The sequence below is a fragment of the Cannabis sativa genome, chromosome 6, assembly GCF_029168945.1.
Source record: "Cannabis sativa cultivar Pink pepper isolate KNU-18-1 chromosome 6, ASM2916894v1, whole genome shotgun sequence".
In the NCBI taxonomy this organism is placed as follows: Eukaryota; Viridiplantae; Streptophyta; class Magnoliopsida; order Rosales; family Cannabaceae; genus Cannabis; species Cannabis sativa.
The window spans coordinates 66,842,482-66,855,522 of NC_083606.1; the positions used below are offsets into that span (position 1 = coordinate 66,842,482).

General features: G+C 34.8%; 1 protein-coding gene and 1 long non-coding RNA gene across 2 annotated transcripts; both read left to right on the top strand.

Moving 5' to 3' along the window:
• The first annotated feature begins 1,789 nt into the window (after positions 1-1,789).
• On the top strand, positions 1,790-3,022 carry LOC133039356 (uncharacterized). Its single transcript, XM_061118231.1, has one exon. The coding sequence runs from the start codon at positions 1,790-1,792 to the stop codon at positions 3,020-3,022; it is 1,233 nt and encodes a 410-aa protein (XP_060974214.1).
• Positions 3,023-5,948: 2,926 nt separating this feature from the next.
• Positions 5,949-6,370, top strand: LOC133039511 (uncharacterized). Its single transcript, XR_009688654.1, has 3 exons — positions 5,949-6,011; positions 6,102-6,194; positions 6,274-6,370. It is a non-coding gene; the product is annotated as an uncharacterized LOC133039511 (long non-coding RNA).
• Positions 6,371-13,041: the final 6,671 nt, after the last annotated feature.

A 13,041-nucleotide genomic window follows, 5' to 3' on the forward strand; every position in this document is an offset into this window, starting at 1 on the left:
GTATTAAATTTTTAATTTGATTTTACTTTTTTATGTAATTAGGTCTGTGTTCAACCTCTCGGGATTACCGCAAGCTGCCACAAGTTGTTATTTTTGCACTCGATTCAGGTACATTTTTTTGCTTTCACTTAGTACGTAGTAGTTTTTGATATTAGTTTATATGTATATGCATGTTAGTGAAGTAGGTTCTGTGATAAAATTGACTGCTGTTGGATGGGTGGATTATTTTCTTGTTTATATATATTGTCTTGAAATATTTGTTTGTGTTGTTTATAGGTTTTGAAAATTTTGGGTTTACAATTTTTAAGCCGTTATGCTGCCGAAATTTTAGTAGGTAAAATGTGAAATTAATTAATTGTTTAAAAAAAAATTAAGAATAACTTAATAAAGTAATTGTTGATAAAATAAAATAAATAAAGTAAAACATAAAATTGAAATTGGAACATGTAATTTAAAAATTTAGTGAAATAATTTTATTTTAAAAAAAAATATTTTCAATTTAAATAATAAATAATTAGAAAAATATTTAATTAAAAAATGTAATATATAAGTTAAAATGTAATAAAGTGGTATTAAATGTTTTTAAAAAGTTAGTAATTTTAATGTAAATAATAAATGATTAAAAAATAATAAAAGTAAAAAATAATGTAATATATAATTTACTATATATTAAAATTTTTAAAAAGTTAGTAATTTTAATTAAAATAATAAATGATAAAAAAAATAATAAAAATAAAAAAATGTAATATATAAATTAGTATATATTATAATCTATAATAGGTAATCAATTATTTTTTATTGTAAAAAAATTTTAATCTTTAATTTAAATGAATAAATGTGAAAATTATAAATTACTACTTATTAAATTTTAAAAAGTAAGTAAGTGATATTATTAACTTTAAAAAGGTTGTAATTTTTAAGTTAAAAAAAATAGAAAATTGTAAATGAATATTTATTGTTAAATTGAAAATGTAAGCAAATGATATTTTGAAGATTAAAAAGTTTGTAATTTGTAATTTAAATAAATAAAATAAAAAACTATGAATTAACTTTTATAATAAAAATTAAAATTTAATCAAGTGATATTTTTAAAATTTTAAAACTTTTATACTTATAATCTAAAAATAAAATAAAATAAAATTTTAAAGTAATTATATTTAGAATTTAATCAAGTTATCATAAAGTAAGTGTAACTATAAAGTAACTACAAATGAGCATAAGATATTAAAATAGCATAAAATTAAATTGTTTTTATCTTTTCTTCATCTCTTTGGTTATACACCAAAGATAGGATAGAACAATTGTATTTGTATTATCACATAGTGATAATTTAATTTTTTTTCAATTTTACACATGCACGAAATACCTTAGACCCGTTTGGAGAGGCTGAGTCAGTAAGGACTCTTAAATACGCTTCTCCAAATTATCCAGGACTGTTTGTCCGCATGGATAGTTTGGGCTTGTTTTATACTTATAGTATGATCTATTGCTTATTTGATTATTTCATTAGTAGATATTTTGGTACAACGTCTTCTTACACGTTCTTGTAAGTCGGCAAACTTAATTACTACAAGTTTGCTAACTTATAAGAACTGTGGGGAGGTGCTGCCGAAATTTTTACAAAAATGAAATAATCTTAAGAGCGTAGATTGCACTATATGTATATTACAAACCTGAATGGGATAGGTTCTTTACCCTCTTAGTAATGGAGTGAGAAGGTGTATTAGGACACTTGCACATTTTTTTGTTTGTTTTTAAATTGTTTTTGTTAAATACTTCGTAGTGGAAGATGTCTGCCAACCGAAGTTGGATGAAGGCGCACCGGCGCTCTGCAGAGTTTCGAAGTGGCGTTGACGAGTTCGTTGCGGTAGCAACGAACCACGTGAACGCTGACGGATTAGCTCGATGCCCATGCATGCGGTGTTTGAATGTGAATGTTCACACACCTGCAACTATAAGGGTTCATTTATTTCTCAGCGGGATCCAACCTTCGTACAACCCCTGGTATTTCCACTGGGAGACTTTCTCTCAGCCCGCAGTTGAACTTCCTGAAAATGACGAAGAGGAAATGGCAGATGTGTTGGCGGACATGTTAAGAGGGGACCCTGGGTTTGACGAATCTGCTAACACTACTAATTCTTTCAATGAACCCCCTATCAACGACAACAACAAGTTCGATGACTTGTTTAAGGAGATGGAGGCTGAGTTATATTCAGGTTGCAAAAAATCAGCCCTTAATGCACTGGTAAAGCTTATGCACTGCAAGGTTTTGAATAGGTGGAGCAACCACTCTTTCGATATGTTGCTGTCCATCTTGATTGATCTATTTCCAGAGGGGACAAAATTACCGAAGTCGCATTATGAGTCGAAGATGCGATTGCGCAATCTAGGTTTTGGTTACGACTCAATAGATGTGTGCAAGTATAATTGTGCTATTTTCTGGAAGGAGAATGAGAAGAAGGAGTTTTGCCCTGTATGTGGCGAATCACGATGGGTGAAAAGAAAGGGTAAGGGGAAAAAAGTTCCTCACAAAGTTATGCGTTACTTCCCACTCACACCTAGGCTGAAACGATTATATTGCTCAAGACACACTGCGGAGGATATGCGGTGGCATTACTCGCAGAGACCAAAAGAAGACGGTGTGCTTAGGCATCCTGCGGATGCTGAAGAATGGAAGCAGTTTGACCGCCTTCATCCGTCTTTTGTTGTTGAACCTAGAAATGTCAGACTGGGATTGGCGACTGACGGTTTTAATCCATTTGGCAACATGAGCAACTCTTACAGCCTGTGGCCAGTTATTTGTGTCCCATATAATTTGCCACCGTGGAAGTGTATGAGTTACGAATCGTTTTTGTTGACCTTATTAATTCCGGGTCCATCATCTCCCGGGAAAGACATAGATGTATTCATGAGACCGTTAATTGATGAACCGAAACGATTGTGGGAGACGGTGTTGAAACCCGAGATGCCTACAACTAACCGTGTTTTCAATGCGTGCGGCGGTGTTGTGGACAATAAATGACTTTCCCGCTTATGCTCTAATGTCCGGTTGGAGCACAACAGGGTATATGGCGTGTCCCACTTGCAATGAACATACTCCTTCCATTGGCCTAAATAGTAAGATTGGATATGTTGGCCACAGACGCTTTCTCGAAATGAGTGATCCGAGAAGGAGAAGCAAAAAGTACAATGGTAAGCCTAAGAAGAGAGCACCACCTCCTGTATTGACGGGGGATGATATTTTATCTCAATTAGACCGAATTCCATTGACTTTGCCTGGAAAACACAAACAGTTCGGGGGTGTGAAACGGAAGCGTTCTAGTGAAGAGCTCAATTGGTCTAAAAAAAGTATTTTTTTTGAGCTTGAGTACTGGAAGTCAAAGTCCTTACGACATAATCTTGATGTAATGCACATTGAGAAAAATGTGTGTGATAGCTTAGTAGGTACTCTTCTAAGTATCGACGGGAAGTCAAAGGATACCGACAAGGCGAGAATGGATTTGCAAGACTTGCAAATACGACGAGAGTTGTGGTTATATGAAGACCGGAATGGGAAGTGGAAGAAGCCTCCAGCTAGTTACACACTTAGTGTTCAAGAACGGATTGAATTTGCAGACTTCATAAAGTCTGTACGATTTCCTGACGGTTTTGCAGCAAACTTAGACAAAAATGTCAATTTGGATACGGGCAAGATTTCCGGGCTCAAATCACATGATTGTCATGTGTTGTTACAACGTTTACTACCGGCAGGTATCCGTAAGTTCTTGAAAAAAGAAATCCGGGACACAATCATTGAGCTGTGTGTGTATTTCAAACAATTATGCTCAAGAACACTTCATGTTTCGGATTTAGAAAAAATGCAAACAAATATTCTAACTATTTTGTGCAAGTTAGAAACAATTTTTCCACCGGCCTTCTTCGACATAATGGTTCACGTAGTTATACATCTCCCTAAAGAAGCTATATTAGGTGGACCAGTGCAGTACAGGTGGATGTATCCCATTGAGCGCTCAATGTCTGTGTACAAGCAATATGTCAGGAATCGTGCCCGTCCGGAAGGCTCTATTGCTGAATCTTTTGTGGTTAATGAGGCATTAACCTTTTGCTCAATGTACTTTCGGGAAGTGAAAACTTGATTCATCCGTCCTGACCGGAACAATGACATTGTCCAAAACATGCCAACTCGACAATTTTCTGTATTCAAGCATGTTGGCCGACCCCTCGGTATGAGGACAGTCGACACCTTACCCATGCAAAGCAAGCGTAAGGCGGAGTGGTACATTTTAAACAATTGCACAGAGGTTGAACCGCATATCAAGTAAGTATAATTTCCATAAACACAAAATAGCGGATGTCGACTTCATCTAAAAAATTCTTAACTTACTAAGTGCATTATATTATATAGTGAGCACAAGGAGTTGCTTCAAGCAAGGGTGTAGGCAATATTGAGACAGTGCAAGAGACTGAGTTCCCTGAATGGTTCAAAACTCAAGTAAGCCTTGTTGCCTCTCAATACTCTTAATCTTGTTCTCAATACCTGTTCAACTTTTCTTAATTTAATATTTTCCCTGATATGTAGATTAATGAACAACGGTTGAGCAACCAGGGTGCAGTGTCAGATGAGTTGTATGCTATCGCTAACCCAGCGAATACAGTAATTTATTTTTATCCAGGGTGCATAGTGAACTGTATTAAATTTTTGGTCAAGGAAAGGGATGATAACCGCAAAACACAGAATAGTGGTGTCATGGTCCCTGGTGAAGATGGACAAAATTTTTACGACACACTTGAAAAAATTATGGAGTTCACTTATTTGAAAGATTGCAGTGTTCTCTTATTTTTTTGTAAGTGGTTTGACACTAACGGGAGTAGAATGGATAGTGACGGTGTTATTACTAGCATCTGCGTCAACCGACAGTGGTACCAAAATGAACCGTTCATACTTGCATCTCAAGCAAAATTGATCTACTACATTCCTGATTTAAAGAACGGTAAAGACTGGCTGATTGTAAATGAGTACATACCGCGCAATGTTTGGGACTTCCCGGACACGGATGGGGAGACACCCTTTGTACAGGAAAACAATTCAGCTGAAACCGAGTTCGTTGTTCAACTTCCACAGTTGGATGATGTTGACTATGTTCGCCATGATGTCGACCCAACTGAAGTTGCAAACATCCATCGTGTGAATTCACAGCCTCAACAATTAGATGATTTCATTGTCGATGATGACAACGAGGGTCTAAATACCGAAGAAGACAACTCCTTAGAATTAGAGAGTGACAGTGATGATAATGCTGTATATGTAACTGATGATGAGGATGATGAATTGTAATTGAGATAGTGTTTTAAATAAAATAAAAATTACAACCCTTCTTCTTTAATATGTTTGCAATAAGTTAGTTTATTTTAAATAAACAATATGTGTTGTATATGTAGTATGTCTACACCAGGTGGCAGCAGTTCGAAAAAGAAAGGCGTCAGAGGTAAATACAAGGGCAAGAATGTTGAGGAGGAGCTCTCCAAAACACAATCTGCCAAGTTACCGATTGAGGTGCACGCAGAGACTGGCACCCCCGTAGGCAAAAACGGGAAAAAATTCAACAATATGGCCAAATGGATGACTCAGATGTCTATCCCCATTAATAAATTCAAATGGGAAGATGTCAGTAGAGCTGACATCAACACACTCTGGGATAGACTTGAGGTATGCCTTAATAATTTTTTTAATTTCTAAATTACTATACTCTTATTAAATTGTAATTAATGTATTAATGTGTAACTTTTTGCAGACCAAGTTTGTCCTCCCACGAGATAACCCTACATTCGTAGACTACGGTGAGTACGAGATGTCAAAGGGTTTACGTGACTGGAGGGCAGACTGCAAGAAGAAGTGGATACAAAACATTGAGGAGCTTGGACAGGAGAGGGCCGACATGTCACCTCCCGAGGGAGTAACTCAAGAGGTGTGGAGTGACTGCATCGCTTATTGGAGCACAGACAAACAAAAGGTACATTTTTTAAAATTTCTAATTTTTGTAATGTTTAATTTATATAGTCAACAATAAATAATTAATTGTTAGAAAAATTATTAATTTCAGGCGAGAGCAGCGAAAAATAAAGAAAGTCGGGGTAAGATGAAATTTCTAGGAGGCTGGGGCTCCAAGCCTATTGTTTCACATGTTGTCGAGGGGGTAAGTTTATATTTAACTATCATTCATTTAAATTTTTCCAGTAAAATAACAATACTAATATATTTTCTCTTGAAAATAGGCTAACCCCGACACAGGAGAACTGCCAACTGCGGTGGAAACTTTTCAAAAGTTTCACCATAAAGGCAACGATTGGCGCAACGAGTTCGCGCAACAAGCTTACGTAAATTTACGTTTTAATTCAATTTTTATTTATTTCTTTCAATTTATTTTGTGTTAAAATTAACCATTTAACTTTTTTGTTTAATTGTTTTAGGAGAAAATGGTTGAAATAGCGGCAACTCAACCAGCGCCCACTGAAGATGCGCCCGAAGAGCCTGCTGTCAATCCTACACACTACCCCCGAGACTTACCTGTTATGACGCAAGTACTCGGGGAACGATCTCGGCATCTTAGAGGCTTTGGCCATCTCCCCAGACTGAAGGGAGTTGGGGCTAAAAGAGCACCTGCCACGCATCCTTCAGCCCAACCGACTGTTACAAAGGAACAGTACGAGGCTTTACAGAAAAAAGTGGAGGAAGCGGAGCAGACAACTCAACATACGAGGCAGCAGTATGAGACACAACAACTCTACCTCAGACGATTTCAAGATCGCTTTGAGTATCTTTCTCGAGCTGTGCCGGGTTTCAACTTGCCTCCCATGGATCTTCCACCATTGCCCACTCCCAGTGCCGGATCGTCTGGCCGTCGTCGGCTGGATCGTCATCGCAGCCTCCCGAGACTCAGAGAAACAACGATGACGACATTACCCGCCTATAGAACTGTATTTTTTTTATTATCCGGTTCGAACATTTAACATTTTGTTTATATACTAATTTTAGTAGTAATTAATGTTGGTTTATCTTTTAATGTAAATTATGTTGGTTTATTTTGTTAATATAATATTATAATTATTTTAAAAAAATTTAATTAATTATATTTAATTAAATTTAATTAATTAATATTATAATTAATTAAATATAATTAATTAAATTTTTTTAAAAATAAAATTTAATACTTTTGCCGGCGCAATAGTGCGCCGGTAAAAAGTGGAAAAAACTATTGGCGCCAATCTTACTGTTGGGGCCAATAGTTTTGCCGGCGCACTATTGCGCCGGCAAAAGCTTATCATAGCAAGTTCATGGCGGATAAGGCCATTTTTTAACACCGGTGCTTATTTTTCACCGACGTTATTTCTCGCCGATAAAAGGAAGTTTTACCGGCGCAGTTACTATACGCGCCGGTAAAAAGTCCATTACCGACCAAGCTTCCCAGATAAGCTTTGCCGGCGCACAACTGCATCGGCAAAGCTTTGCCGGCGCAGTTAGGGTACTTTTGCCGGCGCAACAATGCATCGACAAAAGATGATTTTCTTGTAGTGAGCAGAGTATCACCAAGATCTGAGTTCGATTCTCCTTCACTTGAATTGGATTCTTCACAGTCTTACGCACTATGATTGAGGACTCGCTTGTTATGTGTGGGCATGCACTCAATCACTAAGGCTTGAATTTGGTTTGTGAAGATGGCCATATAATTTTGAAATTAGAAAAAGAAGGAAGAATATGAAGTCTCATAAACCTAGTTGCCAAAGAGAGAAAATTAGGTTTTTAGCTTTAGAAGCATTAGTTGGATAATGAGACCATAGCTTTCCTTTTATACTAATTTCACCTAGGGTTAGGGTTGATTTATTTGGAATAAAAAAATTGATAAAAATAGAGCAAAAATATCACCTAGTGGCCGGCCACTTAGTGGGCCCTACACTAGTTTGATTTTTGCCATTTTTCTCAACTATTTTATCTATTTTTTCACAAATACTACTTTTTGCACTTTCAACCCTATAAATGCCAAAACTATTTATTTAATAATTTAAATAATTATCAAAAAAATCTATATTATTTATTAATTAAACTCCGTAAAGTCTCTTAATTAATAAATAAACCATAACATCATATTTCTTCACAATCAAGCCATATCTTAGTGAAAATTCACAAACTAGACATAGTCTAAGTTTAGAATTATAATTGATTAACTAAAATCAATTAACTAAGTCTTACAAGCAGTTTGTCTCAACTAGTATGGGGACCATGGGCCTATATAACCGAACTTCCAATAAGCAGATCTAGAATCTACCAAGTAAATTCCCTAATTTATTATTCCTTGAACTACTATAGAACTTGAGATTGCACTCTCAGTTATATAGAACGCTCTATATGTTCCACGATATAGATACGCTATAAATATTTAACCATCGTTCTAATCCCAATAATCAAAGATCCTCTATAGATGATTTACACCGAGTAGGGACAAATTTACTGTTTCACCCCTCAATGTATTTTATCCTTAAGACACTTAGCTTTCTATAAATAATATTTCAGTAAACTAATATAACCACTGAAATAAGAGCTCTTCCATTTATCTCTATTAAGCCAAGCTCGAAGGAAATCATTATTTCACTTCTATGTCCAGATAGAAGCTATAGATTCCATATCTATATTTAGCGCTCCCACTCAATTGTACTATCATGTTCCCAAAATGTACGTTTTACTAGGACCAAAAGGTAGGCTTAACTAACAAATTAAAGAGCACAAATAATACTCTTGAGATCGAACCTAACCATGTCAGGATTAAGATCTTTTGTCTAAGATCAACCAGTGATATTAACTTAGAAAGATTCAACGGTAAGATTATAATATATTTACCAAGATCAATATCGGTCCCAGTTCAATGTATACTCCATACATCTGAAACTAGCATACTTTGCCAATGTTTTGGAAAGAACATAACACTTATTCAAGGTGTAAGTATACTTTATCGCTGACTATCACATCAGTGTAAATCCAGTGCACTGATGAATCAAGGGACATTATCTTTCGAAGCATATAATCACAATTGTTGACATCACTATAATTGTGAATAACTATATGTTCTGGATTTAATAGATTTTGTACACATTAAACTATAAAAATGAAAACTACATGTAAACATAAATGACTTCTAATCTTCTATTGATAACAGATCAGATTGTATTGTAATGGGTTTTATTTAAAGCATAAAATCCCAACACTTGGATACTATTTTGTTCTCTGTGGGACATTTATAGAGGCTGACCAAGTAGGTAACTGAACTTGAACAGGAGATTCTGGTTTGTGAGTGTTTAAGAAACCTGCTTTGAATAGAAAATTAACCTCATTAAAAATGACATTTCTCGATATATATAGCCTACCAATTGTGCTTAAACACTTATACCCTTTATGACAATCACTATAACCTAATTTTATACACTTGATTGAGTGATATTGAAATTCACGTGTTTGATAAGGTCTCAAACATGGATAACAAGCCACACCAAAAATTTTTATAAACTTGTAATATGGCTTTTTAGAGTGAACAATCTCAAATGATAATTTATGATTGAGAACTGGTGTGGGCAACATATATATATTAGGTACACAACTGTTTGCAAAGCATCCCACTAATATTTTTAGGGCATGCTAGCCTAGGCAAGAAGATTTAGTCCCATTTCTACAATGTGTCTATGTTTTCTCTTAGCTCTTCCATTTTGAGCTGAGGTATGAGGATAAGAATGGTCAAATACTATGCCATTTTCAACAACCAAATTGGAAAATGCTTGATATTCACCTCCCTAATATATGTGAAGTCTCTTGATTATCCTATCAAATTAATTTTCAACCAAATTCTTGAATTAAATAAAAGCTGCAAGTGCATCACTTTTAGCTTTTAGTGGATAGATCTATGTGTACCTACTATGATCATCAATAAAGTGTATAGAGAATTTATAGTTTGCATTTGACATAATAGTTGTTGGACCCCAAATATTAGTGTGAATCAAATCAAGAAAATGAGTGGATCTAAAATTATTTGGTTTAAAGGGAAAACTATGAGATTTACCATATTGGTAAGCCTCACAGAAATGGCTCCCAACATTTTAAAAATTATTTTTATTGATTTGAGTGAGTACAATATCTAATCCTTGGTTTCATGGGTGGCCTAACCTTCTATGCCACTTATACTTGATTGAGATAACATTTTGCTCAGATAAAGACTGAGATACTACATTTGATTGAAAATAAGAAATAGATCGCTAGCAAGAAAAATAGATTGTGAGTTAGAGATATTTTGACTGATTTTAGTGGTTGTTTCTGGTGCTGTTTTAAGCTGATATAATCCATCTTTTAGTCTCTCCCTTAGAGCACCATCCTCTTTGTTCCCTTTTCCTTCACATAATAACAACCGGCAGAAAATTCAGCAATGACATTATTATCAACTGTTAGTCTCGAAATAGTGATTAAGTTCTTTACAATTTCAGGATACATGAAGAACTTCTTTAAGAATAAGAGGTTGAGCTGAAGTACGAATTATACCAAAACCAACATGAGAAATGGTCAGCTTGTTACCATTTCCAACAGTTAAAGTTTCCTTACCAGTGTATTTAGTTTTCTGGTTCATGGTGCCTGCATCTAATGTGGTATGATTACTTGCACCAGTGTCAACGTACCAAGCAGCATCATCCACCATTTCAGGAGTTACAGTAAATGTTGTAGGACTTTGAGAAGTTTTGTTAGGGTCACTAGTAGGTGCAGATACAATATAGGTTCCATCAAATCTATTGTAGCAAACTACAGCGAAATGCCCATACCTACCACACACTTGACAGGTAGGTTTGGGACCATTAGATCTACTACCTCTGCCTCAACCACCACCTGATCTTCCTCTATTATTTTGACCTCATCTTGTTCCATGGCCAGGTCCTAAACTTCCACCTCCTAGTCCATTGTTTTTGTTGGCAAGATTGGCTGAAGGACCTGTAGAGTTGTTTAAAGATTTATTTGTGCCAAAAAGTGAACTGAGTCTCTCAACCTTACTGTCGAAGCACAGTAGTATATCCTGCAATTGTTGTCAAGTGCTAGATGTCTTAGCTTCAATCTAGAGAACTATAGGGAGATAGTCTAGATCCAGACTTGAAAGGACATTTGAGATAAGCTGATCTTCAGGGTAAGGATCTTCTCTTAGAGGCAAAATATTTGTCCAGTGTCGTTTTTGCCTCAAATAATCTGTCATAGCCCTAGATCTTTTTCAAACTATTTGGATCGTAGTTTGATATTTATCAATTTTAGCCCAGAATGAGAACCATAAAGAGCTTCAAGAGCACACCACAGATCTACAGAATTTTCACACCCCATAACCTCTGTGGATATTCCCTCTGTCATGGATCCATATAACCGCCCCATGGGAAGTTGATCGTGAGCAATTCATTGTTCATAATCTGGATTGACTTTCATACCAAAACTAGGTTGTCCATCAATAGATGGAACGAATATATGAGCTCAACAAGTTCAACTCTAGTTCCTGTGAAATATCCATCCAATCAATAACCCCGAACAATTGCACATACCATCTTCCACAGTATAAAGTTATTGCAATCCAATTTGAGGGCAAAAGGCTGGTTTAGTGTGCTCCTAAAATGTGGAACAAAAACACTCGATGCAGAAGCTACATTTTGAGTAGTGGAGGATTGGTTAGCAACATTGCTATTAGACTGAAATAGAGTTGATCGATTTCCCTGAGGTGAGGTTGCTGGTGGGGTTTTATCACCGGTTGACATCTCTGGTCACGGTGGCTCTAATAGCAACTTAAAGTTTTAAAGAAAAGATGAAATAGGAAAACTCAGCTCAATAAGCATGAGTGAGGAGCCTTGTATTTATATTTCAATATATCAAAAAATAAAGATAATAACAACTTTGGAAATATTCCAAAAAGATATAACAGAATGGCAATACGCCAATAAAACAGTACACAAATAATGAGCTCATAATATTAACAAGGTAAGGTAGGTGCAGAGACCTATTGTGAGGAGAAAACCAAAGAATAAAAATTTCTTAACACCAGTAGTGCCTATTCCACTTTTTTACATGTTAATATCTCTATTGATGTAATTAAGTATCGGGACCTATATAATTTAATGTAATAGTTTTTAAGAAGTATCGTTAACAAATCGTAAGAGGACACGTCTAGAGAGTGCGAGCACTAATAGCAATGATGATATAGTTATTATTGCTTGAGTATGAAATGGTTGAGCATAATAACAAATATTTTATAAGGCAAAAGTTCATTTTCCAATAATTAAAAATTCCTTTCATATTTAGAACTTTTATGAGGGGTTGATGCACTTTCTTTTAGTATAAGTTCTAAAGTTAATAAAATGGAAGGTCATACAGATTAGGAAATAAGAATAAATTTAATTAGCAGCTGTCAAACATGTATGTTTTATTTACTTTCTAATCCTTTAGAAAATGGATTCTTCAAGGAGAAAAGATGGTCCTTGTCTGGTTGTATACATAAAAGTTTTGGATTAATTTTTCTATTAATTTCTGTTGTAATTTTTTATTTCAAAAGACTATTTTGTCCTCTATATTTAAAAAAAAAAAGTGAGTTTATTTTAATAGACTATACCAGAAGGAATGTATTAATTAAGGCTTTGATGGAGATAAGGTGGTACATTGTTTATAGGTCTTCAATGTATATGGCAGAATGTTTTGTTGTGAAGTGAGGAATTTTATATTTCACGCTTGATATCGTTATCTCCATGGATTTCATAACTTTATTAATATTGCTTTTAATTTATTTTATTAACATTTGGTTTTCATTTTCATTTTCTTTTACGCAATATATTTAAAATTACTATTACATTTTTTTGACATGAAATTACTATTACATTTCTATATAAAACCCTATTTAATTAATTCTTTAACTTAAGATATTATAAAAAAATTAAAATAAAACTAAACATAACACCCATCTAGTACATACAATATATATAAATATAAATCAC